Source organism: Raphanus sativus, chromosome 2 (genome assembly GCF_000801105.2).
Source record: "Raphanus sativus cultivar WK10039 chromosome 2, ASM80110v3, whole genome shotgun sequence".
In the NCBI taxonomy this organism is placed as follows: domain Eukaryota; kingdom Viridiplantae; phylum Streptophyta; class Magnoliopsida; order Brassicales; family Brassicaceae; genus Raphanus; species Raphanus sativus.
In genome coordinates this window covers 7,915,940-7,941,324 of record NC_079512.1, presented here as the reverse complement: position 1 = coordinate 7,941,324, position 25,385 = coordinate 7,915,940, and the positions used below count along the sequence as shown (strand labels likewise).

The following is a 25,385-nucleotide window of genomic DNA, read 5'->3' as shown; positions in this document are numbered from 1 at the left end:
TCTCAACCATATCTTCATGCTCTTAGGAGCAAAAACTCATGGCCCAAGTCTACGTTTCCATTGTAGAAAATGAATTAATTTCACAACAAATATCTAAATCGATCTTACTTTCTAGCAGAACCGCATAAATGGAAGCTATAGGTAAAGTTATGTCAAACGTTTACTTGATGTTGTACGAAGATTACTTGAATAATTAGGGTTACAATTTACATATACTAAATTTGTTTTTGTCAAAAGAAAAATTTAAATGACGGTTATGAACACATAAAAATGTTCACGGTAGCAAAAAGTTAGTTATGGCCCATAGTCAGAAAAGAAACATGACCTAAAAATTTGTAATTATAAGAGGGAGAAGAAGAAGAATGTTAGGGTTAATACAATTTCTTTTTGTGGGTGTAGTGAAATCATGGATGACGGATGCAAGGAGAATATAACCAATAGAAGGATGAAAAAGGCTAAAGAGGGAACAAAGAATCTGATAGAAACAGTGGCTAAATTCTTATCTCTTCATGCCTCTTTGAGTAAAGCATCTTTGTACTTGTCGCTTCCCCATAGCTTCTTCCTTTTTTTCTCTATTACTTTCTCAACAATATTTCCATTCTTTTTTCTTTACCATTCCACTATTCTCCACTCACTCCATTTCTTTTATTATATTTATTATAAATAACATATTCAAAGTTTTTTTTAACCATATTCAAAGTTAAATCATATACACAATTATGTTTTGTCTATAATTGTGTTACTAAATTTTGACCCGCGCTTTTAAAGCGCGGGTTTATTTTCCTTTATTTTTTCTAAATTGACAAATATTTAGTAAATGTCATATTTTCATATATTTGTTTTTTATAAAAGACTTAAACTTTTTATTTTTCTTTATCGTGTTTTATTTTAAATGAGTATATAGGTTTGAGCATAATATCTGGACCCAAAGAACCAACCTGAACCGACCCGAAAATCAAGGTCCCGAACCGATCAGACCCCAGATAAATATCTGAATGAGTTCTAAATTGCTATATCCGAAGAACCGGTTCCGAACCCAACCCGAACCGAGAACTAAATGAGTATCCGAAGATATTTGAAATGTGAATATATATCTAAAAACATATGTTATAATTATATTTATAATTATTTCAATATTTTAAATTAATATTATAAGTTAACTATAGTAGTTATTTTGAGTATTTTTGAGTATTTTTGGATAAAATGATAATTTGGATAAAAATACCCAAAAACTATATAGAATGGATATTTTTGGTTTCTTTTGGTTACTTTTGAGTAATTTGGATACAAAAATTTGAACTGAATCAGATACTTTGGTTACTTTGAGTATAAATAACCGAACCTGTTTTAAATACTTTGGTTATTTGGTTATTTTTCAGGTTCTTGTGCATGAGAACCGAACCCACCCGGATCCGAAAAGATCCGACTCGAATCCGATCCGTAATTTTATAATACCCGAATGGGGTTTAATTTCAAAACCCAAAAAACCCGATATCAGAAAGAACCGATTCGTACCCGAATGAGTACTCGAAAGTCCAGGTCTAATGATTATTTATGTTTAGAAAATTAAACTTTATTTTTAATGAATTAATTAAGTTGGTATAGCTCTGATAAATTAATTTTATTATGTGGTTATTTTTTTAGTAAAAAAAATTATATACTTTTAATAAAGATTTATACTTTTTAATGAAAAAATTCAATTTTTTATGATGCTTAAATTATATTTAAAAAAAACATAATAATTAAGTGATTAATTTTTGTTCACTACACAAAATATTAAGAATGATTGAAAATAAATTATTTGAACTTGGAGAAAAAAAATAAGAATTGGATCTGATTTTTTAACCGGCCCAAATGACCCAAAAGAGATGATGTGGGCAGTGGGCTGGATCTAAAAAATGATCCAATATAGATTTGTTATTAATATTACTTGATTACCCTTAATGAAATATGCAATGTTAGTAAAAAAAAGGGTATTTTTAGTAAAAAGACCAATAGGATCCTGCTTTAATAGTATAGATGTGTTTATTAAAATGACATTCCGGTAAATTTTCTTTTTAAACACAGGATTGTTGCTCGTATTTTGGAACTAAGTATATTACACATTCTTAAGGTTGAGTGGTTATTTGCTTGGTTTAATTATAACATATGATTACCAGTAACACACGATTAACCGAACAAAGTAAAGCCACTTTACTTTATTTCATATATAGTAACTCTGTAAACACACGTAGTTAGAACATAAGTTTCTAGATGTGTATGCAAATATTTACGATATACTTGTTTTGGTCAAAGCCAAAAGCGCACATGCAATCTTATCATCTATACAACGATCAAGACAAAGTTCTGCCTGAGTGAAGAATAAATATAAAAAGTATATATTACATGCAATGCATTCTCCATGATTAGACAAGGCTGTGACAGTACCCCAAATTAGTACCCAAATTCATTCTTTTTCCAAATATAAATAATATGATTGGATTTAAGTTTAACCGAGCCAATCCTTTTTTGTTGTTTTAACAAGAGAAATTGGTGGTCATATCTATTGCAGGATTTAAACGAAGTATACACATATAGCAAGGAAAATGCTATGATATTTGTGAAATAATTGCTGTATTGCCCTCGATGTGCATCATTTACGTTTGAATATTTTGTTTGTTTTTTTTTCTTACAAATACAGTGAAACCTCTATAAATTAATAATGTTGGGACTACACCAAAACTATATTTTTTTATTAATTTATAGAGATTATTAATTTATCGAGATACCAATTGAACCAAAAACTCAATTTAGGACTATGAAATTCTATTAATTTATAGAGATATTAATCTATCGATTATTAATTTAAAGAGGTTATACTGTATGTTTTTTTCCCCTTGCTTTCAATTTCTGTTAAAATAATTATTGATATTTTTAGTTTACATAATAAAAATATATTTTTTTCTACATATGTTATGAAACTTTCAAAACAGACATGTATTTTATAAATTTTATTTCATAATCGTTATTTTAAATTTATACTATTTTACACACATATATAATACAATTAGATTTTATTTCCAAAATAAGACACAATGTTGGTGTGTTCCATTCTATTTAGAAACATAGAACAATACAATCTCTCTCTCTCTCTCTCTCTCTCTCTCTCTCTCTCTCTCTCTCTCTCTCTCTCTCTCTCTCTCTCTCTCTCTCTCTCTCTCTCTCTCTCTCTCTCTCAAATAATCAATTTTAAAAAGAAATATTTTAATTATATATAGAAAATAATAAATAATATAATTATATAATATAATTATTTAAATATATGTATACATATATGGATATAACAGATCAGGTCAAATATATGTTTCTAAAAATATTAGTATATATGATTTACATCCCAAGCTATTTTAAACTTGTACTCGAATGAAGTCTCTCATTTCTTTAAATTTGATTCTTCATGATTCCTTGGTTAAGATATCCGCATTTTGTTTATCACCAGAAATATGTTCTACTTCAATTTGACATTTCTCCACACATTCTCTTATAAAGTGATATCTAAAATGTATATGCTTGCTTCAACCATGAAAACCGGGTTTCTTAGTGAATGCAATGGCGGATTTGTTATCGATGCGTATAATGACCTTCTTATGTGGACGTCCAATAATCTTGTTTAGTAACTCTTGCAGCCACAATGCTTGTCTTTCAGCTTCAGTTCCGGCCATGAACTTTGCTTCACATGACGAGAGTGCAACAACATCTTGTTTCTGTGAGCACCAAGTAATTGGACTTTCTCAAAGATAGAAAATATGGTATGTCGTACTCTTGTCATTCATCGGGATCATTGTTAAAGCTACTATCACTGTATCCAAGAAGCCTCGGTACTCTTGAAGTTATCTGTTGAAATGACAAACCGTGACTAGTAGAACCTTGCAGGTACCTTAGACATTGTTTCATCGTAGCATGTGTGTTTAGGTACCGTAGGCAACCAACGTTTTAATACTCCTAAACTCTATGGCATAAATCTCTATTTCTTCATCAGCTTTAGATAGCTTCAAGCCATCTTCCATCGGTGTATGCACCAGATTGCGTTGACTCATCCATGCTTCTTGCAATATCTTTTGTGCATATCGCTTCTGATTCAGTATTATCCCTTCGCTATGTTGACATACTTCTATTCCGAGATAGTAATTCAACTACCAAGATACTCATGTCGAACTTCGAAGCCATCATTTCCTTGTGGCAGGCTATCACGGGTTGTGTGGCGATGACAGAGAGGCTAACTTATAGACATATAGACAATGATAAGAGTTATCCTAGATGTGATGGTCTAGTGGAGTCAATTAATCATTTTCTTTTTTAATTTACCCTAGTTTTGCAGGTTTGAGTTTTATCGGACTATTCATCTCTTCTAGGTTTCTTCCCGAATACATCTATATACTAAAACATGAAATTTTTGTTTTGGAAGAGAAAAGAGGTGACTCCATTGAGACAATTATTCAATAATTTTCCATGCATCTGTTGGTACATTTGGAAGACGAGGAACATTAAACTTTTTAATGAAAAAGTCGTATTCCCCATTGACACTCTCCAACATGTGTCACTTGAGGCAGAATGTCGGAGGAAGCAAACAAGGATCAGGTTGACCCTCCTACTTTAAAGGTTGAGACAATGCTTCTTGGATACCTTTAATCCCTACTTGTCAAATTGATGCATTATGGATCGATAATGGCAGTGTCAGTATCTTACGATGGAGTCTTAAGGTTGGTTCTGAATCTTTCGGATTATGGGTGTCTAGTAGAAACCTTTCAGCTTTACATGCTGAGATTGAAAGCTTATTTTGGACAGCTTCATATATAGAGATAGGAGACGGACTGGTTGAACTTAGTGAACATGACTACGAATCTGATGGATTAACCAACATGCGCAGAGGAGATCGAGATGTTCTAGAGACTACAAAAAGATTTCAAGGATGTAAGCCTGATTTATATTCCTTAGAATATTAAATATTCCGACATACTTATTAGTGAAAGAATCAAGAATCAGAAGATATATTTTTTCTCATAAGAATTAGACATAAACAGATGGAAGTACTCGTCGAAAAATTGATTCGTCAAATCAACACTTAATCTAATTTAAATGAATAAGGTGACAAAAGAAAAGAAAAACTCTAAAATATTCTAATAGAAAATAAATAATATCAAACATTATCACCATCAACATGAACACTTTTCTTCGTATCATCATTAAGAATAACATATTTGGTCACATCGTAAAATGTCTAATTTTTCAAAGACAACATTTTTTGAATTCTTTCTGTATCATTAAGTCAAAAATAAAAATAAGAAAAAAGAAAAATATTTTCTTAAAACTTTACAAGTTTTATTATTTTTAATGCAATTTTTGTGAATATGAATTTTAATCTTTCTAAAAATCATGTAAAGCTCTAAAATTTGTTTTAAAAATATTTTTTTTTTGATGTATCACCAGCTATAACAATTTTCGATATAAAAAAAAACAATTTTCGATATAGCACCAATAATAAAGCCCAATACATACGTAAGTAATTTTGTCGTCACAGACATATCATACCGTATACTTTAGTTTCTATCGATCTTATCTGCTTCTACTCACTCAGATATTCACGTTCACAAAACCATGAGATCAGATAACCTCTGGACCAGAAAACCAGAAGTCAAAACCGGCAAATCTGAGTTTCCGGTTATCAGATTCCTCCGTAGATACATCGAGAACATCAAGGACAATGCCGGAGGTCCTGGAATCGGGGGCGGAATAGGCTGCGGCGCTGGACTCGGCCTCGGACTCGCCGGAGGACTCGGGTTAGTCACTTCTGAAGGGATTAACCACTCCAATGTGGTGTTTGGCATCGGTGTGGGTTGCGGTATAGGGGTTGGGTTTGGGTACGGGTTTGGAGTTGGCGGCGGGCTCAATTTCGATGACATTGGAGATAAATTGACCTATGGGAATAGCTCCGGTTAAGATTCCGGGTCGGGTACAGATTTGTACTGTGTTACTGTTAAATATATTTTTCTTAATTGTTTATTTTCAATCGAAACACACTGCCTTTTTTTTGTCTTAATGAGTTCTTATTTGCTTGAATTTTCTTGCATAGCTGAACGTAAAATTTCCAACTAAACTTAGGTACTCAACACTTCTTTGTTGCACGTCAGACTTGGTTCTTACAGTAACAAAGACGAATAAACCCAAGTTATAGCAGAGGAGTAATTTGGTTTAAGTTCAGTTCACATAATGTTAAACCTGTAGGAAACCTTTACAATACTAACGATACTGAAAATAATAGGGAGGTGTCTTGTCTGTTAATGGTCGAAACGGTTCGGTTTATTAAGATATAACATTGTAGGTTTCACTTTAACATAAGAAATACATGGAAAATCAAAGATGGTTTGTTTAATAGGAGCTAAACTGATATATTCAGTTACAACCCTAAACAATAAAAAGAACAGAGTTTTGTGAGACTCTATTTTAAGCAACTTTGGCTAGTATTCAAGGCTCGGCCTCTCTCTTCTTGTGCTTCCATTGTATCGCAAAGACTGGACCCTTTAGTCTCAGGAAGAAGCAAAGCAAATAATCCGAAACCCGCCATTGCTAGCCCGAAACCGCGAAAGAGAGTGATGGAACATCTCTTCCAATAAGCAATGATTGGAGAACAAGCTCCTGCGACAACAAGCGCTTGTCTAAGCATCAATGTTGTTGTGTTCCTCACGCATGTTGGGAACAGCTCAACCATATAAACCGCCATCAAGTTGAACTGAATCCTCCCGCAAAAGAAGAAGCGAGTTCGAGAGCGAAAGCAGTGTTTGTCATCCCGAAAATGCTCAGGGCGAAACAGAGCACTCCTGATGCTCCACCGATTAAGCAATTCACAACCACAGAGCTTCTTCTGCTGAACTTCTCTAAAAAGATTGGTGTGGTAACTCCACCATTGCGTTTAGGGCTTCGCTCAAGTAGATATTCACTTTGTATCTCTTACGGCTAATGGAACTCCGTAATACGACAACCCTGGCCCTAGCATTATGATCATAATAACCAACGTTCTTGGAAAATCCCATTTTCAGATGAACAAGTCCTTGAGCGAGTACCTTTGAGCCTCTTCTAGGGTTTCTTCTGAAGGTAAGCAAATAGATACTGATCCCAAGTAACCTTTCTTTGCAGGTGAAATCTTCTTAAGCACTTCAATGGCTTCTTCGTTCTTCCCTTGCAAATGGAGCCAACGAGGAGACTCAATGGCGAACAAATAGAGGAAAATACAGTAGACAGCCGCGGGAACAGAAGTGCAGAGATAGACAACTCTCCAGGAAGCATGTCGGACAAGGTAGGAGATTCCAGACAGCGACATGAAGCCTAACACAAACAGAACAAACGGAATCATAGTAGCTCTAGGCCTCCACTTGGTCGAAACTCCCTCGCTTATCAGAACAAACACATACGTCCATATGCTGAAGGAGAAGGTAATAGAGATTCCAGTGATTGACATAGCTAACGTTGTGAAGAAAAGAAGTTGCTTCCTTCCGAGAAACCGTCTGGGATCATAGCCATGAAACCCCCTCCAAAGATAGCACCCACGTATCTGACAACAAAGTGACGTTAGCTTAGATAGCTTATGAATCTTTCTGTAGAAATTGGAGTATTGACAAGTTGTCTAAACTAATTAACCATGTTTTGTAATAGAGTGTTTAATGTGATTTCTTATAAAGAAAATATGTTTGCTAAATTCACATTGTTTCTTTTGTTATCTTTGCACTATTGTTCTATTTATCATCTTGCACTTACATATATTTGCCTTCAGGATTGTTGAATAAGAAGTTCTTCCGCCTTTATTCATACAAATAAACAAGGTATACAATCTTACTTAGTAAACCCAAAAGGCATGAAACTTGACAACTGTTACTTGTTTCCGACCTTCAGGTTCGAGGTATCTTTCGCATGACTACCAGTTACGTTCACGTTATTTTAACGATGCTAGAACCCATGCATTTTGCATTATGCAAAGCAATATGAACCCATACCCAATAAATAACAAAACAAGATTCAAATGTTCCTGAGCAAATATATTAAACACTGTAAAACTCAAAACAGCTTAACATATACAAATAATTTAGTAGACATGAAGATCATGGTCTTGACACTCATGGTTTTCGTCATACTTCTGACATCGTTTGCCGCTCCAAACAAAGCCGCAGACACAAATTTGGGAGCAGCATGTGATCCAAAGCAGCTTCAGCCTTGCCTGGCAGCGATTACTGGAGGAGGACAACCCTCGGGTGACTGTTGTGCAAAGCTGAAGGACCAACAACCATGCTTGTGCGGGTTTGCTAAGAATCCTGCTTTTGCTCAGTACATTAGCTCTCCCAACTCTCGCAAAGTCCTAACCGCCTGTGGCATTCCGTACCCAAGTTGTTAAAACTCTTAAAGAGTTTTTACAAATAAATAAATTACGAGTAAGGAAGATGAATAACATTATATCAAGCTGTTTTATGAAATAAAATAACCGCTAGTATGTAATGGTTTATATGGTTAAATAAAGTTTACATTCTCATATTATTTGTGGCTTTCTGGGGTAAACGTCTAATGCCAAAACACTCCAAAGGATCAATTTGATTTTAAATGTCAAATAAGTAGAAAAGTGTAATGGATAAAGAGTGGTACAAAAAAACTGATAGGATAACTATAAACTGGTAACATATATAGAGAGATCAAGAACGTAATCAAATTTGATAGAGAAGATAAAATTTTGATAGAGACTGAGAGAAATGACAACTGTATGAATAAGAACTAAAGAAAGAGGGACAGTTCTTATGCTTTTGTTTCATTAGCCTAAAGCAAAGGTAGGAAACAAAGACCTTATGGACAGTGCCGGTCCGGACTTATACGGCGCCTAAAGCGGAAAAAAAAATAATGCCCTTTAATTATAATTAATTTGTAATTATATTTTTTTAATATTTGATTAAAAATGTTAAATATAATAAACCATATGAAAAAATAACTTAAAAGGAATTCTTATTGATTTTCATAACTTCAAATAATTTTGGAATTATATACATTTTTATGTTAGTGGGAATTTAAAAGTTCTGAATTTTTTTTTTGACGTCATTTAAAAGTTCTGAATAGATAAGCAAAAAAAAAAGATTACGTGGTGGTTTGGCAACGAAGATCAGTCACAGTTAAATGTGAACATAGCAATAAATCAAGTTGATTATTATAATAATCAAGTTGATTGTTATAATATATCTTGCTCAGAAAAAAAAGGGAATTAGAAAAAAGAAGGGTACGATCATACCAAGAAAGAAAAAAGACGAAGGGTACAAGATAGATAATGAGCAAAAAGTAATTAGGTTTGTTTAATTTGATTGTTTATATAATAACAAACCATGTAATAGGTAATGATAACTAAATTAATGTCGATAGAACGGTTAACATAATGCTCGATATCTTTGAATGAATGAATCGTTTAGTTGTTAAGAAAAAAATGTCGATTATCAAAATAGGCAAACATGCAGTCGGTTTGAACCTAATAACTGGTAGAGTTTTATTAGAAGACCAACCACTGGGCTATAAGGAAATAATGACTTAAATAGGCGCCCCTATTTTATATACAAAGTTTGGCGCCTAAAGCCCATGCTTTATGGGCTTTAGCCCAGGGCCGGCCCTGCTTATGGACCATGTTGTATAATTGGAACTTGGAAGTCTCCATATCCTACATGTTCCATGAAACACAACATACCCCCTCTGTTATGTACATGACTATAATTACTTCTCCAACTTTTGTGAAGAAGAAGAAGAAGAAGAAGAAAAAAAAAAAAAACTTTTGTGAAGATGAAAAAAAATAAACCATTAACTATGGGTTTATGAGAAAAAAGAGAATCAAAAGAGAATAAATGAACATATACCAGTAGAAATCTCGACTATAGCTAAAAACTAATCACAAAATATTTGTGGCTACATGGAAGAGTCATGAAAAATGCAAGATGTCTAATATTTACAATGCTATGGTGATTAAGGATCGATCGAGCTGCCATTCATATCTTAACAGTAGCAAAAAAATGAAATTGTCATGGAACAGAACGTGACTAGAAATAGCTATGTTTTAGCTGACAATTTTGTGGCACACTCATCACGAAATAAAATTTGATTAAATCGTTGTTAAACCACAAAATACCTTCTACAGTGATTTAATCACAGGCTATTTTAAAAATAATCATGAAATGCTCTGATTTTTTCGTGACTATATGAGACCTTATATTTTATTTAACTTTTGAAATTATCATTAAACTGAAGTGAGAGAGAGGGTGTGAAACAAAAGTTATCTCTCACAATAAGCTACTAGTTGATTACTTGATTTGGTCACGACCACGTAGGCCTCTTTGATCGTGTTTGCTTCATCCTCAAGTTATAATCCTTTCCATTTTTGGAACTTATGTTTCCTTAACTAAAAGGTGCTAAAGGCACAAAACTAAAACTAGTTGTATAATAACGAAAGAAAAAAAACTAATCAGGTATTTAGTTGGAAACTCTATATAGTTTACATGTTTTTGTAACAAATATCTAAATCATGTGTGTGTTAAGGTGTGGATAAACTTTCCTAAAAGCCACTGGTTTTCTTAACGATTCTACATTTGATTTATCCACCTGTCGGAACGCATGATCGTATTTTATATTCGGCACTCGGAACGCAAGATTATATTGTATAATTGGCTGCTTGGCGTAAAGGAAGCATGTCATTATAATTTTATATGTATTCATCACGTGGGAAAATATATATTATAGCAATTAATTTACTCAAAGTAGGAAGCAAGGATGTTATTAAATTCATTGATTCTTGACCGATGCCAAGATAATTCACAAAAAATTATTCTCCAACCAGACCGTGACTCAATGAATTGTTTCCTTTGTAATATAAATACTTCTTCTTGTTAACAACTAATAATATTCTCTTATTTCTTTTCTTTTGGTCAGTAATCAATAATGTGTAAATGTCAGTTCTATGAGTTATGTTTTGATACAAAAAAAGAAAGTTAATTTGGGCAATGGAGTGTGTGCGGAATCTGAGACAGTACAGGGTTACATTTGCGACAGATTGTTCTCAATTGGTGAAGATGGTTTCGGAACCAGAAGAATGGCCTGCTTTTGCAACATATCTAGCAGATATCAAGACTTTGAAAGGAAACTTTCATAGTTCAGATATTCTTTACGTATCTCGCACGAAGAATCAAAAGGCCGACAGCCTCGCCAAAAGTGCTAGGAATCAACCGACTTTTGTCGTGTATATGGATGCGGAGTTATTAGTTTGGTTTACAGAGTCCTCTTGAGTCCGTAAAGTCGATGACTGGAAAAAAAAAAAAGTTAGGTCAGACATTATAGAATAAAAATTACGGGAAACTAGAGCAAAGAACCTTGAGAATTAATAAATTAACAAAAGGATTGGGTGTATGAAATTATCTATCGCTTATATATTGGTTGATCAAATAATCTATGTTCAAATAGCATTGGCAGGACATAATTGGACGCCTATCGAACTAATAAAAAGATTAAACGTGGATTACTTTCAGAATTGCTATATCTGCGGATAAGTGATAGTACATTAGCAAATCTAATCCTGATTTTTATTATACTCTTCTTATCGACGCGTAATTTACTCGTTTTCTTACTTTTAATCGAAACTTTAACTATATAGACATCAAGTTACAGTATAGTTTAAATGTAAAACAAAAATAAAAAACGACATTTTCCTACGTATTCAATATTTCTAGGCCCTATAGGAGACCAAGGAAGCCGTGTCTAATATAGCCAATAATGTTGCCATTCATTTCTTTCTCTTTTTTTTTCTTTAGTATAGAGACTATGAACATCACTCTCCTCATGAAAAGGCCGACCCACATCATTGGACTGTAAGGAATCACTGCTTTAATGAAAAGGAAGATTGGACAAAAAATATGGAGAGATGCCTTTTTGACATTTTGACAGACCATGAAAATGTTTAATGGTATGATACATTTTAACAATCGCATGATTTCTATTTAACCTTGCAAAAAACATGAGACGAGTTTAGGACACTGACAATTTAATAATTAAACATCAACACATATAGTGAACAGTGAAAAGCGAAGAGAGTCAATAATTGCAGGAGAATAAAAGTGGAGGTACTATTGGTCCCTCTTTCTCCGGCTATAAATTTACCTTTCGTTTCTTTCCATCTATCAACTCAAAACTCAGACTCCAATTCTCTGCCTGTTTAGGTCACATAAAAGATGGAGAACTCTAGCCTGAAGGATCTTTCACGAATCCTCCCTCGCGTCCTTGTCGTCTCTAGACGCACACTTCGCAAGAATAAATTTGTTGATTTCGTTGGTAATAATTCCTTGAAATGTTATATGTTTTGTTAAAAATAAAACATTTTCGGTGGGTTTATGTTGCATTTGTATTTGTTTCTCTTAGGTGAATACCATCTTGATCTTATAGTCGAGTATGGTGCTGTCCCGGTGATTGTACCACGAGTAGCTGGCGTTGACAAGTTACTTGAAAGCTTCAAGCCCATCCATGGAGTTCTTCTCTGCGAGGGAGAAGACATCGACCCTTCTTTCTACGAGTCAGAAATATCATCCCTTTCACCTGAAGAACTAGACGAGATCCGGAAAACACACGCGAGTGATGCAGCTATTGACAAGGAAAAAGACTCTATTGAGTTTGCTCTTGTAAAGCTATGCCTTGAACAGAACATTCCTTACTTGGGAATTTGCAGAGGATCACAAGTAAGAAATACTCCAGTTAAAGTTTTTCGTTGCAAAGATAACATTAAATAATAATCTACCGCAGCGTAGTGGTTGAGGTAGAAATTTATGTTATTATTGTGAATAGTATAGTAGGAAATATATAAAAACTTTCAGAAAATGGAAAAAAACTACTTAGAAATATAAACTAAACCAACTACACAAAAATCTATATTCAAAACCATATCCGTTTTAGGAGCCTTAAATAATTTGGTAGAGATTATAATTAAAAGAGTTCAAAAACAATTTGGGAGCCTATGTTCTTATATGTATTAACTTGAGTTTTTTTTTTTTGAGACCCAAAGTCAATGTACTAGCTAGATTGATTAACTGAGTATTAACGGATCCGATGATGAAACTTGTAGGTTTTGAATGTTGCTTGTGGTGGGAGTCTATATCAGGACCTGGAGAAAGAGATCACAACTAAGCTCCCCGAAGAACGTAGAAGAAAGCACATTGATTATGATGACTACGATGGTTATAGACATGAGGTGAAGATAGTAGAAAACAGTCCTTTGCATAAATGGTTCAAAGATTCCTTGGATGAAGAAACTATGGAGATCTTGGTCAACAGTTATCACCACCAGGGGGTTAAGAGATTGGCTCAGAGATTCGTGCCAATGGCCTTTGCTCCGGATGGTTTGATCGAAGGGTTTTATGATCCTGATATGTATAATCCCAAAGAAGGCAAGTTTCTCATGGGTTTACAGTTCCATCCAGAGAGGATGAGAAAGAATGGTCTGGAAGAATTCGATTTCCCTGGTTGTCCTCGTGCTTATCAGGTTTGTGGATTTTGAACTTTAACATTTTCTTCAGTGAGTTCATATTCTTAAATATGTGGTTGTTTATTAATAGGAATTTGCTAAGGCAGTTATAGCATATCAAAAGAATGTGAATAGCTCACTGTCTGTTCCTAAAAAGTTGGAACTCAATCCAGAAATGGAGAACAAAAGAAAGATACTTGTCAGGAGCTTCTCGCTTGCAAGGTCAATGTACACCAGATCTTATTCGATGAAGAACCAATCAACAGAATCAGAACTCGACGTTGGAGCTGAGTTTCTTGAGGTACATAATGACCACACCATTTTTATAGTTCATCATGATATTGATCCCTTATCCTTATTACTACTACAATTTACAAAGGGCCAACAATATTAAGAATCACATTTTGGCCTTTCGCAGCTTCAAGTGTTGATATTTTTCCGGTTAGGTTCAAATAATAATTATCTTATAAAGTCTATTGTAATATATATTTTAATAATACCAACTTATTCTACCGGTTCAATTTTTTTGATCTACATGAAAAATGTAATGTGTTTTACAAATAACTCGGATGGACTTCCAAAGTCAACGAAAATGCGACTCGATTGCCATAGCTTGACTTGACCCATGTTGGCTTGGTTGTTTGATGTGGATGTAGTCAAATACGGCCTTAAGTATGGATCAAGAGATGAAGCTGAGAGAGATGGGAGCTACGACGAGGAACGGAGGATCATTTACGCAAAAGCTGAAGCTTGATGAGGATAAGCAGAGGAAAGCAATGAACATAATGAAGAAGATGAACGTGGAGCGACTCTCTGAGCTCATTGCTTTCTATACCTTGATGGGGAAGATCTCTAGTGAGGTATTGGAGAGAAAGCTTAATGGCTCACTCGATGACCACAGTCTCACTCCTCAATGACGTCAGAAAAACGCTGAATGTTAAAATTTGGTTACTATATTGTTGGTGAGTTGCTCACAAAAAAGGTTATTGTATTATTGGTGTTCAAACTTATTTTCTGCATTGAAAAAGTATTGTATGATTTACGTCAATATTAGCATAAGGCTTCCAGGAAAGCTGGTTAATGCATGAGTGATTACGAATGTACTTGGGCTAAATAAATTTGTAATCGTTGGCATTTTAAACGAGAAAGACATTAATTTTAAACATAAATGCCGTTAGTAGCCATGCGGTGTGGTGTTCACTCAGGCCATAGCCTAAACTCGTTCTATACTGAGTTCGAATTTCTTAAAACAAACGTGTATTTGTTCGGCGGGATCTAGGTTCGGCGGAATTAAATACCTGGTGGATTCATCCCTGTATGTAATTAATCCAGCGGCTAGTTTTGTACCCTAATCACTCATAGTTCATAAATCTTTTTAATCGTAAACATTATATTTTTTCTTCTTATATAAATATGCATGGAGAAATGTAAAAACTTCTTTGAAACAACTAAAACAAAGTGAAAAAAAAAAAAAAAAACTAAAACAAAGTGTAATATCATTGGATACAAAAGAAAAGATAAAGGTCAAATTTTCAAAAGATCAGTAGTTTCTTTCATTACTTCCCACAAGTTTCGACAAAAGATTGTCACATGATAAAGTGCAATGGATTGGAAACGCATGATTCATAAATGACTAAAATATGATGTCCGTTCCCATCCGTAACACGTCGGAGACACCAGTAACGTCCAAACAATTGTTCATGTTAAAATAGTATTCCACACCATTTTTTTTTTTGAGTTTATCTACTACGTTAGAAAAAAAAGTAACTTGATATTCTCTGTGTAAGGACGAACCCTCTATAGTATAGAAACGCGTCCAACTTTGCCACCGAATATTGTAACTTTTTATTTATTTCGAAATCTCAGGTTGAATCGATTTCGTTATCTTTTTTATAACTCTGGGAGAATTAATACATAGTTTTATGGGTTTTTTTTTTATAGTGATAGAAATCCAGTTTTAGATTCTTTTACATATGCTTCGAGTCTTTATGAGTTATTATAAGTCCAAATATGTTTTAGACAAAATTGGAATTTTTAGAACACTTTGAAAACTTGAAGAAAATGGCAGCTGAAAAACATCGAGGTCTCCATTGTACAGATAATGCAGAAACAGTAGCAATATACTGTAGAATCAGTACGTTGCAGAAGTTTTATGCTCTAATTAAAGTTTTTAATAAGAAGTTTTTAACCACATCACTTCAAGTTAGTGAATTTGAGAGTCTTTCTAGTTTCACTATGTTAGAAGCGGTAGATGAAGTTGAATCAGAGCATATGAGCTCTCTCAGCTTGACAAGGGTTGAGAGAGAAATAAGACATCCTATCAAATTTCAAAATTTGGAATGGAAAACAGTATAAAGGAGAGATAAACGTGGCCGACGTGGTCGTAGTTCTTCTCGTTAGCTATTGTCTCTCATTTTTTTTGTTCTTTCTAGTTTCGGCCTAAATTAAGTTTCAGACTTATTTTATCATGAAGTGTTTCATGCAAACTTTATCAAACTTAAGGTTTTATACCTTGTAATGTTTTATGTTTTTAATTGAAAGCCTTTAGTCAAAAAAAGATTGGTAAAACAGTAGCAGTATACAATTTTAAAATTGTTATAAAAATTAGTATATGATATATTTATCTTTTAGAATATATATTAAATTATAATATATATTAGTAATATATTTTTATAAAAATAATGAATCTTATTTAATTATATAAATTAAATTAGATTTTAAATGTGAAATATTATTATTTAAAAATAAACGTAAAATTTATTTTAAAATATAAATTTATTTTTTGATATAAAATAATTTTTAATATTATTAAATACAATAAATAAATTATATATAATTTATATATAAATCATCATTATTTATTAGTTGGTAGGACAGTAAATGATTCACATATAATGTTATCATAAAAATTAATATATGACATATGATTTATTTCTAAATAATATAGATATTTTTATTTTTATTTTATATATATAATATATAAATATATATTTTTCTATGTTATGTTTTTATTGAAATAATGAATAATATGTGTAATTATATAAATTATATTATATTTTTAATGTGAAATATTGTTCTTTTAAAAAAATTAAAAATATTTAATCTTAATTTTTATTTTTAAATATATATTTATTATAAACATAATTTCTACTTATTAAATAAAAATAAATAAATTATATATAATTATTTTTAAAATTTTATATATTCTAATTGCAGATGTTCTACCAAAAATCCATATGAAAGGCTGAAAGCACTAAACAAAAAGCATTTGGAAAGCATTAACATCTTGTAAATGCTATTCTAAATACTTTTGTAATAAATGTTGATTGGATAATAACGAGCATAATGATTATGCTTATGCTCTACCAATCAAGTCTCAAGTTGAAAACCATATTTTGGTATGGGTCAATCGACATACATCATCAATAGTGTCAGACTGTCAGTCGACGCCTATCGTGATCAAACACTACCAAACGAATTTTAATACTCCATGCGTTTCTAAATAAGTGTCACTTTGACATTTTTCACACAAATTAAGAAAATGATGGAAATATATGTAATTTATTATTAATTAATTTCTCTGACCAATAATATTTGAGATAAATAAAATTATTTATAAAATCAATGCAGTTTGCAATTAATTTCCAGCTGAAAATAAGTATAATTTGCATTGAAATCGTAAAATGATATTTTTTGTGTAACAAAAAAAGAAGTTAAAATGACACTTATTATAAAACAGAGAGTAAGTTTCAAGATATTGAAAAATGATTCAAATTTTAATATTTGCAATCAATGTTATTAGGGTTTTAACTTTATTTAAGTTTTTGAGAGGTGTTGTATCATTATTAAGACTTGGAAGAGATTATTTAAAGCTTTGGGAGCGACAAATTAATCATAACTCAGCAAGTAAGATTATGAATTCCTTTTTTTAGCATGTTTGAGTAATCTGCTTGTTAGATTAAGAGGTTTTCAAAAATTAAAGATGAATTGATAGATTGTTAGGGTAATCTTATAATTCTTTATCTTGATTATTATTTATGGTAATTTTAAAGTAATTACTTGGAATTTAGATCTTAGGATTGTTGATAAACACGAAGATGTTATTGATTTTCTGAACTAATCCTACATAAGAAAATTACCTATCTGCAAATTTTTTTAGGGATTTTATGAACTTACCAACTTGTGCTTAATGTTTGTCTGATTGTTAAATTTGCAAAGACATTTGGAATTCTAGGATCTAGACATAGATAATATTTTGAACAAAAATTGATTAATTTGATTGTTGTGTGTTTGAGTTTTAAAATAGTTCTTAGTTAAATCTTTAACAATTTTTTAATCTGCAATTCTAATTTACCTGAAACATTCTTAAATTTAGCGTTTTTCCTAATTGATTTACAGCCGTTTTAGGCCTGTCTTTTGTCTTTATACTTACTATCTTAACTCCAAAACTGATATATATTGAGCTATTTTGAATCTTTGTAGATTTGACCCTTAAATACTATGATTGCATCTCTAAATTTGCAGAGTAAGTTATATAGACTATATTTAAACATATCTAAGTATCACACAAAAGAAAGAAAATCATGATAGAACCAAGAAGATGAAGAAAATGGAAAGAAATAACGTTCGGATGTCAGTATTAGTTTATATTCCCATCTGAGAGCGGCTTGGGCTGGGCTTCTGCTTTTTTTTCTTATATATTTTATTAACAATTTTTTGTGTTATGCAATATAACTAAAACATATAATTAACAATATTTTCAAGCATACTCTAAAAACTGAACAATAATTTCAAGCATACTCTAAAATCTGCTAGATGACAAAATTTGTTCATATTTTTTATATTCTTTTATATTAGTTACTTAAAATATAATCAGCTGTTTTTTTACCAACAATAACCCATGTTCGGAAATTTGCTAGGCGTTCCTCGTACGTTAGGATTAGGCCTAGCGCAGAATGAAAAAAATCGGGGATTTTACGGAGATTAATCGGCGATTTATTTTCAGACATATATGAATGTTTGTGAAGAAGCATAACGGGGATCACATAGTGTAGCGGTTGAAATCATCTTTTACTCGCAAACAACCCGGATTCGGACTGCAGAGATGGCATTCAAAACCTTTTTTAATGTTTTAAGTTAAATGAGGGGTAGTTCCGTCATTTACAGGTCATCTTCCTCTTTACAACATTAGGGTTCTGCAACTTTAAAAACGACGGCTCTTGGATTTTGACGGATTTAAGATCAATTTTCTCCGTTTTTCTTGCTGTTTTCATGTAAATTTCATAGATCATATGCATATTAACCGATTCATAGACCGAAACAAGCAAAAACTGAAGATGTTTTTGAGATCCGATTTTTTTCACCGAATTTCTTCAATTCGCCACGCTTGCTTGCCGAATAACGCTTTTCCGGCGATTTTCCGGTCCTCGGCGGCGCGTTTTAGAACTGGGAGTCAATAACTAAGTTACTATAAAGTAGTCAAAAATTAAGAAATTCAAACTAGTGTTACTTGACCAAAAAAGTACACATCTGAAAATGAACTGAGTCAACTTTTCCATACCCCTATTTCTCTACACACAATCTCCTTTCTTGATCTTCTATATCTTTTTTTATAATTCTATTTTTGATCAAAACACAAAATCCCTAATCAAATCTCCCCCCTCTTCAAAACTAAACCCTAACCCCCATGTATTAGGAGTGAAGTGCTCAGGTACTCTTAATGAGGCAAAAAGTGATCTACCATACTCTCATGTGATCTGCTATACTCTTATCTGTTTTCATACTCTTGAAGAATGTGGTTAATATCTAAAATACCCCCGACCAATTTTATGAATAAATTAGTAATCGAAATCGATCCACTCTCATCTCTCTTTCTCCTCTCCTCCACTCGCCCCTCCCGAGTCGACTCGGAATCGACTCGATAGAATGAAATAGAATACTCGATACTTCCTTTACTTCGTCATTCCCTCCCTCTTTGTTCTTCCTCGCAATCGAACTCGATCTCGTCGCTTGGATCCTGGATCATCGAGCTATTAATTCCGTTATACAGGGTATGTATCTCACCATAGACGAACTCATAATTGAATGAATGTCGGGAATCAAAGCTGATAACAATTTGGTTTTGAATTGAAGACTCGACTCCAAATTTATAGTTTTAATTGAAAAATTCTTATTCATTTGGGTTTCATGAACTAATGAGGATCCGAAATTGAAAAATTCTTATTCATTTGGGTCTATGAACTAATCGAGGATCGGAAAGGAATGATTGAATGTTAATTGGTTACTGACACAACTCTGTGACATGGTATAACCAAGTATAACGAAGTATAACTTTGATGGTGTAACTGTGTAACCAAGTATAACGTGAATGGTATAACTGAAAAAACAAGTATAACTTTAAGTGGTTAAATGTTTTTATTGCATACAATGTGTCCATTTTCGACGAACATACACTTTGATTATGATGGACATTATTCTAAGGATGGAGATGATTATGAATGGATTCCAACCGATGCTCGTTTGTATGCTATATCCTTTAATACATCATCGTTGGAGGAGATCACTTATTCGTTGTTGAAAGAGAGGATATGCAGGAAGATCGGAATAGATCCGTTTACGAAGAGGCTCAATTTGGGTTACATTCCATTGGTAGTGGAACCTAAGAGGCAATCGTATATTTTGGATGATGAAGATGTGTTTGTTTATCTAACATCAGTGGATAGAGAGGAAAGGAGAAGTATTTTGCATGTGGAGGACATCGAAGAATTACAAATAGTTCAAATAACCGAGCAACTGTCGAGAGTTGGAGAGAGCTCTTGTAGTAGGAACTATTGTGAGCGTGAGAGTGGATATGGAGAAGAAGAAAATGTGGGAACAGGTTTGGAGGACGATGAACATCCCTACAAGAAACAGAAGAAGAGTATGTTGTAAACCTTTCGGTTTCAGTTTTGATGTAAATTAGGTTCTAAATTAAGTTCTAAGCCTTTCACTTTCTGTTTTGATGTTTGCCTTTCACTTTCGGTTTTGGTGTTTTTATCATATGGGAACGTTGTGAGGTGAAATAAATTTTATTTGTGTGTTGTATAACTAAGTGAAACTGGTATAACTACGTTATGTAAACTGAATAACATGATTGTAAATTCTAAAGTTTTTAATTTAATTTTATAAGTCATGGAAGTAGTACGCTTTTAGTTTATTAGTAGTGTTATGTTAATTATGATTTAATAAGAATTATTAAAATTATTAAAATTCCATCTCATTGCTAGTAGCAATCGTATAGGAAATACAATGTGTTGTCATAACTTTATCGCTGAAACTGACTGAGTTAGATTTGATAACTCTATGGCACGAAATCAAGTTTATATGTACGTGATCGTATGGGAAATGAACTTAGGAAACATAATTGCATTGATATAACCACAAAATCATTAATTTAAGTAGAGTATAACTAAGATAAATAGAAATAATTAAAAAGTGCAATTTTGACGCTTTCTGTAAAACTGAGTACTTGGTGAAACTTACAACAGAAAAAACCCTGGGATTAATTTTTCCGCTCAGCTTTTCGAATTTCTAATTTCCTTCTTTCCAATTTACTAAAACCCCAGAATCGTTCAATCGAAGTATTAAACACCCTTTTTTTAGGTTTTCCCCATTTGCTATCTTCATTTTCTCTCTCTTCCCTAAATCTCTCTCCTCTCTCTCCTCGACCTCACTCCCTCCCCTCCCAAAAACGTAGATGTCCGCCGCTTCATCATCCACGACCGGTGGTCGGAGACGGGTACGAACTCCGGGGATACCTAGTAGGTGTTGGTGCGGGGTTGGCGTCACCGAGCTCATCTCCAGAAGCTCGGCAAACCCATATCGCCGGTATTATCGGTGTCTCTCTGCGGCTTCACAGAGGGTACATTCGTTTGTTGTTTACATATGGAACACTTATGAATCACGCTTACTTGTTTAAAAAAAAAATCATGTAGCTCGAGAACGACAATCATGTCTTCAAATGGGTTGACGAAGCCTTCACCGATGAGATACAGCAGCTGGACTACCAAGTTCGAATACTCGAAGAAGAAGTTCAGAGTCTCAAAGCAACAATAAGGAACGAAGGAGATATCCGCGAAGGTCCCAAAAAGATGCCCATGATAAAGATATCAGGAGGTTGTGTTCTTCTTACCATCGTTTTAGTTCTAGGAATTATGATGTACAAAAAGTAATTGGAATTCTCAGAATTCCAATTCCTAGAACTAACTGTTATTGCTTAGCTATGTTTTTTTAAGTTATGCGAAGTTGAACAATCGTTGTTTGATCTATCGAAAAAGTAACTGTTATTGCTAAGCTATGTTTTTCTAAGTTATGCGAAGTTGAACAACCATGGGGTTTGATCTATCGAAAAAGTTGGAACAAGGGATTAAGTGAAACCAAAAGTTGAAACAAGTGAGATTGAGTGAAACCAAAGGTTCAAACGATTAAGTGAAACAAGTTGAAACAACGAGATTTTCACAAGACCATAACAGTGAGAACAACACGATTTACACAAGACCTTCAATCCCATATTTTTGAACATAAGGGTCGCTGTTTAGTAGAGGCTGCCTGAAGTCCTCAACCTCGGTCAAACGCGGATTGAACCTGAAGTCTGAAAGTCCACCTTCGGTCTCAAGCCATAGATCAGGAGAATCAAATAAATCTGTATTAATGTAAATGATTTTAGTAAACGTTTTAGTCCACTATCATATTCAAAACTAGCCACAGAAACTACACTTACTCCAACACTTGCAGACCTTCCACATCTTAAGGGCCACAATCACATGTCCACCTTCCACATTTTCTCAACCATTTTTATGATCTCTTTTATTGCTTGCTCAGTAAATAATTCATAATCCTACCAAAAAAGTAAATAATCCATAATATTATATTTATTTTCAAAATATAAAACAATATAATACCTAATTTTTTTAATTTTTACATAGTTCCATATATTTACACTATAATTTCAATATAATTTTACTTAGTTTCATAAATTTAGACAATTAGTTTCACTTAAACTGTCAGAAGCGTGCGTGAGAAGTCGTGTAGCGTCAAGGGTCACGACGCTATGGTCATAAATCAGGTCATAAATCATGAAATGACAGATTTTTCTCAAACTAAATATTTCAATTATTATTTCTTATACTGTTTGTTATCATTAAATAATCCACTCCGTATAATTAATTTTTCGATTCTGCTTCTATTTAGAGTTTTGCAAAATATAAAACAATAGAATATCTAAATTTGTTAATTCTTACATAGTTCTATATAACTACACTAAATTTTTCTTAGTTTCATAAATTTAGACAATCATAAATCACTTAGTTTCACTAAATTTTTCCTTGACATACGACTGTTCTTATTCCCTGTACTTGCAGTGAGAAGTCGTGTCTTAAGCCGTCTATCAAATCACACCCTTAAGTGGGATAGTAAATGCAATCTTATATCTATTATAAATAACACGTAAATCTTTCCATTTACTCGATTAAACGAATATCTCTCAAGTTTTTCATTATCCTTGTACTCTATGTCGAACTTCAACTTGGAATCTGTCCCTCCTTCCATCATCCATAAGATTCTCTCAAAGGTAGCAACAAACCACATCCGAGACTTCGGTAGTGCTAGAATTGCTTTCTCCGGGTTCAATCAAATAGGCAGAGACGACTACTTCTACCAATCTGCTAATCTCATTGGCTCTAATGATTGGATTGATGAGGTTAATGCTGTAAGAACATTCCGACTTAGGTGCTACCAAGCCGGTAATCCAGAAGCCATATACCTACGAGGTATGCATGAGTTCTTTCAACTTCATTTACTTGATGAAGGAAGAGAGAAAACCCATCTTGCTGCTGAGAGAGGATTGGAGTTGGCCAAGTTTGTAGATGGAATGCTGAACTTAGCGTTTAGTGTAGATGATGGAGGGTTGTTTCACAAATATCCTAACTTTAGTCGTGAGTTTGTTCATCGGATGAATTGCATGATCCAGACTGAGCTACCCTCAGGCCATTGGGGTTACGACAAACCTCAAGAGTTTATGTCACTACTTGAAAGAATAAAGAATCCCATCTTCTCAAATGATTGCTGGTGCTCCGCAATAGAAGAACCGGTGTTTGTAGTCTCCTATAATGGATCAAGAACACAGTGGAAGTGCGATCGTTGTTTCTGGCAATGTGAAGTTTGGGACTTCTGCAATGAAATTCACTTGACAGTTGCCAACTGGCCAATTGAAGATTAGTTGTGGTGTTTATTTCTCGAGTTTATGGCATGTAGTTTTATCTACTTTCACTATGTTTGACTTAATGTAATGTCTCTAGTTTCAATCCTCTAGTTTCTCTCTATAAACTAATCTTTGTATATTTTAACTTCAATATATCATTAACAAATTAACTACATTTCTACTTTTATTTTAACAAATAAACTTCACTAGCCATTTGGAGATTAGTTTTATCAACTTTTACAACATTTCTACTTTTTACAACATTTCTACTTTTATTAAATATGTACAACATTTCTAAGTTTGGCCAAAATCTATTTATATCATATAAACTATTTTTTAAATTCAAAATTCAATAAATATATCAATAACAACAACTCTGTCCAAAAAATAACATAATAAAACATTTGAAATCTAAAAGTGCGATTTAGTTAAATTTAGTTCAACTTAGTATTATATACAGAATATTGTTGATGATTTATTACGATGTACAGTTTCACCAATATTTACAATCACACCAATTCTTACAAAGATTTCGAAAGTTATAGAGAAAGATATCCGAATTTCATAGATCGGGTCTGGATGGTCCGCGAAATGGTCCTGGTTGGGTTGTAATTATGCAAGTTTCTGTTGGCCATGTGGTCTTTTAATAAATTTTCGTATTTAAATAAAGAATTATTTAATTCTAAATCTGGGCAGTTTCGGGCAGGAGTATCTCAGCTTTTTTTTTTTCGGACAGGAGTACCTGAGCGTTTAATTCATGTATTAGTGAACCATGGGCAAGTATTTAACTTCTATACCTTTCAAATTTAGAAAAAATATATTTTAAAATCGTTTTTAATCATATTTTGATGATTTTCGTGAAAATATAAAAAACAGTTTTTTGATTTTTGAAATATTATTATCAAATTCTATAATTCAAATAAAAAATATTCATGTTTCCGATTTAATTTTATGATTTTTCATTAGACATATAAAATTAAAAGAAGGAAACTGTCTAATAGAGATTGAGACATGAAATATAGGGGCATGAGAGGAATTGCCTCAAATGAACTTTTTTTTTTGCCTCTAAATTATATTTTATTATAACAGGCCCAAATCCAGTAGAAAAAACTCCTACAGTACACACAAAAACCCAATAAAGGGCTAGATTAAAAGAACATGGGCCAGAACCCAACAACAGTAAACTAACACCTTTGGACGCCACTCGGCCCACGTGTTGAAATTTGATCAAGGATGGAACATGTGGACATCCTCACCGTTGAGGAAAAACACGCATCCCTTAACGCCACCGCATTATCACCCAGCCACCTCACCGTGGCCCAAACTTCTGAGTCTTCGCCGGAGAAGACGAAAACAAACAGTTGTTTTGCCGGGACTCGCCGGAGACTGCAAACACCTCATCCATCGGCTTTCGCCTAGCCTTTTTCCATCGGAGAGCTTCATCGAGACTATCCCGAGATATCATCTAAAGCCACCGAAGTCACCATCTTCAACCACTTGATTTCCTTCGCCGGAGAACGTCACTGATCAGTCGGGATCTCATCCCGAAGAAAAGCCTTCACATGCACTAAGTCACCAATCGGAAATTCCGAATGGCCAAGA

General features: G+C 33.2%; 6 protein-coding genes across 6 annotated transcripts; 5 read left to right on the top strand and 1 right to left on the bottom strand.

The window, feature by feature from the left end:
- The first annotated feature begins 5,554 nt into the window (after positions 1-5,554).
- LOC108841686 (glycine-rich cell wall structural protein 1) lies at positions 5,555-6,096 on the top strand. The gene has a single exon (XM_018614444.2). The coding sequence runs from the start codon at positions 5,635-5,637 to the stop codon at positions 5,974-5,976; it is 342 nt and encodes a 113-aa protein (XP_018469946.2). The 5' UTR covers positions 5,555-5,634; the 3' UTR covers positions 5,977-6,096.
- Positions 6,097-6,309: 213 nt separating this feature from the next.
- LOC108832831 (organic cation/carnitine transporter 5) lies at positions 6,310-7,578 on the bottom strand. Its single transcript, XM_056996789.1, is given in 5 exon segments — positions 6,310-6,789; positions 6,792-6,926; positions 6,929-6,979; positions 6,982-7,533; positions 7,536-7,578. Coding segments are annotated over 5 exon segments (1,071 nt in total). The 5' UTR covers positions 7,555-7,578; the 3' UTR covers positions 6,310-6,475.
- A 422-nt stretch (positions 7,579-8,000) lies between these two features.
- On the top strand, positions 8,001-8,559 carry LOC108840379 (non-specific lipid-transfer protein 2). The gene has a single exon (XM_018613212.2). The coding sequence runs from the start codon at positions 8,051-8,053 to the stop codon at positions 8,417-8,419; it is 369 nt and encodes a 122-aa protein (XP_018468714.1). The 5' UTR covers positions 8,001-8,050; the 3' UTR covers positions 8,420-8,559.
- A 3,642-nt stretch (positions 8,560-12,201) lies between these two features.
- LOC108842212 (putative glutamine amidotransferase GAT1_2.1) lies at positions 12,202-14,631 on the top strand. Its single transcript, XM_018615054.2, has 5 exons — positions 12,202-12,363; positions 12,451-12,764; positions 13,148-13,564; positions 13,638-13,847; positions 14,203-14,631. The coding sequence occupies exons 1-5, from the start codon at positions 12,264-12,266 to the stop codon at positions 14,461-14,463; spliced, it is 1,302 nt and encodes a 433-aa protein (XP_018470556.2). The 5' UTR covers positions 12,202-12,263; the 3' UTR covers positions 14,464-14,631.
- A 6,650-nt stretch (positions 14,632-21,281) lies between these two features.
- LOC108839259 (uncharacterized protein At4g04775-like) lies at positions 21,282-21,756 on the top strand. The gene is made up of 2 exons (XM_018608471.1): positions 21,282-21,446; positions 21,520-21,756. The coding sequence occupies exons 1-2, from the start codon at positions 21,282-21,284 to the stop codon at positions 21,754-21,756; spliced, it is 402 nt and encodes a 133-aa protein (XP_018463973.1).
- A 1,337-nt stretch (positions 21,757-23,093) lies between these two features.
- Positions 23,094-23,801, top strand: LOC130508501 (putative F-box protein At1g67623). The gene has a single exon (XM_057004043.1). It carries the CDS (start codon positions 23,094-23,096, stop codon positions 23,799-23,801), a length of 708 nt encoding a protein of 235 aa, XP_056860023.1.
- Positions 23,802-25,385: the final 1,584 nt, after the last annotated feature.

Excerpts from the sequence above, each read along its gene's own strand:
- LOC108841686 (XM_018614444.2), top strand. The coding sequence starts at position 5,635 with ATGAGATCAGATAACCTCTGGACCAGAAAACCAGAAGTCAAAACCGGC.
- LOC108840379 (XM_018613212.2), top strand. The coding sequence starts at position 8,051 with ATGTTCCTGAGCAAATATATTAAACACTGTAAAACTCAAAACAGCTTA.
- LOC108842212 (XM_018615054.2), top strand. The coding sequence starts at position 12,264 with ATGGAGAACTCTAGCCTGAAGGATCTTTCACGAATCCTCCCTCGCGTC. Across the intron at positions 12,364-12,450 it reads TAAATTTGTTGATTTCGTTG|GTGAATACCATCTTGATCTT; the intron begins GTAATAATTCCT and ends TGTTTCTCTTAG. Across the intron at positions 13,565-13,637 it reads GTTGTCCTCGTGCTTATCAG|GAATTTGCTAAGGCAGTTAT; the intron begins GTTTGTGGATTT and ends GTTTATTAATAG.
- LOC108839259 (XM_018608471.1), top strand. The coding sequence starts at position 21,282 with ATGTCCGCCGCTTCATCATCCACGACCGGTGGTCGGAGACGGGTACGA. Across the intron at positions 21,447-21,519 it reads TCTCTGCGGCTTCACAGAGG|CTCGAGAACGACAATCATGT; the intron begins GTACATTCGTTT and ends AAAATCATGTAG.
- LOC130508501 (XM_057004043.1), top strand. The coding sequence starts at position 23,094 with ATGTCGAACTTCAACTTGGAATCTGTCCCTCCTTCCATCATCCATAAG.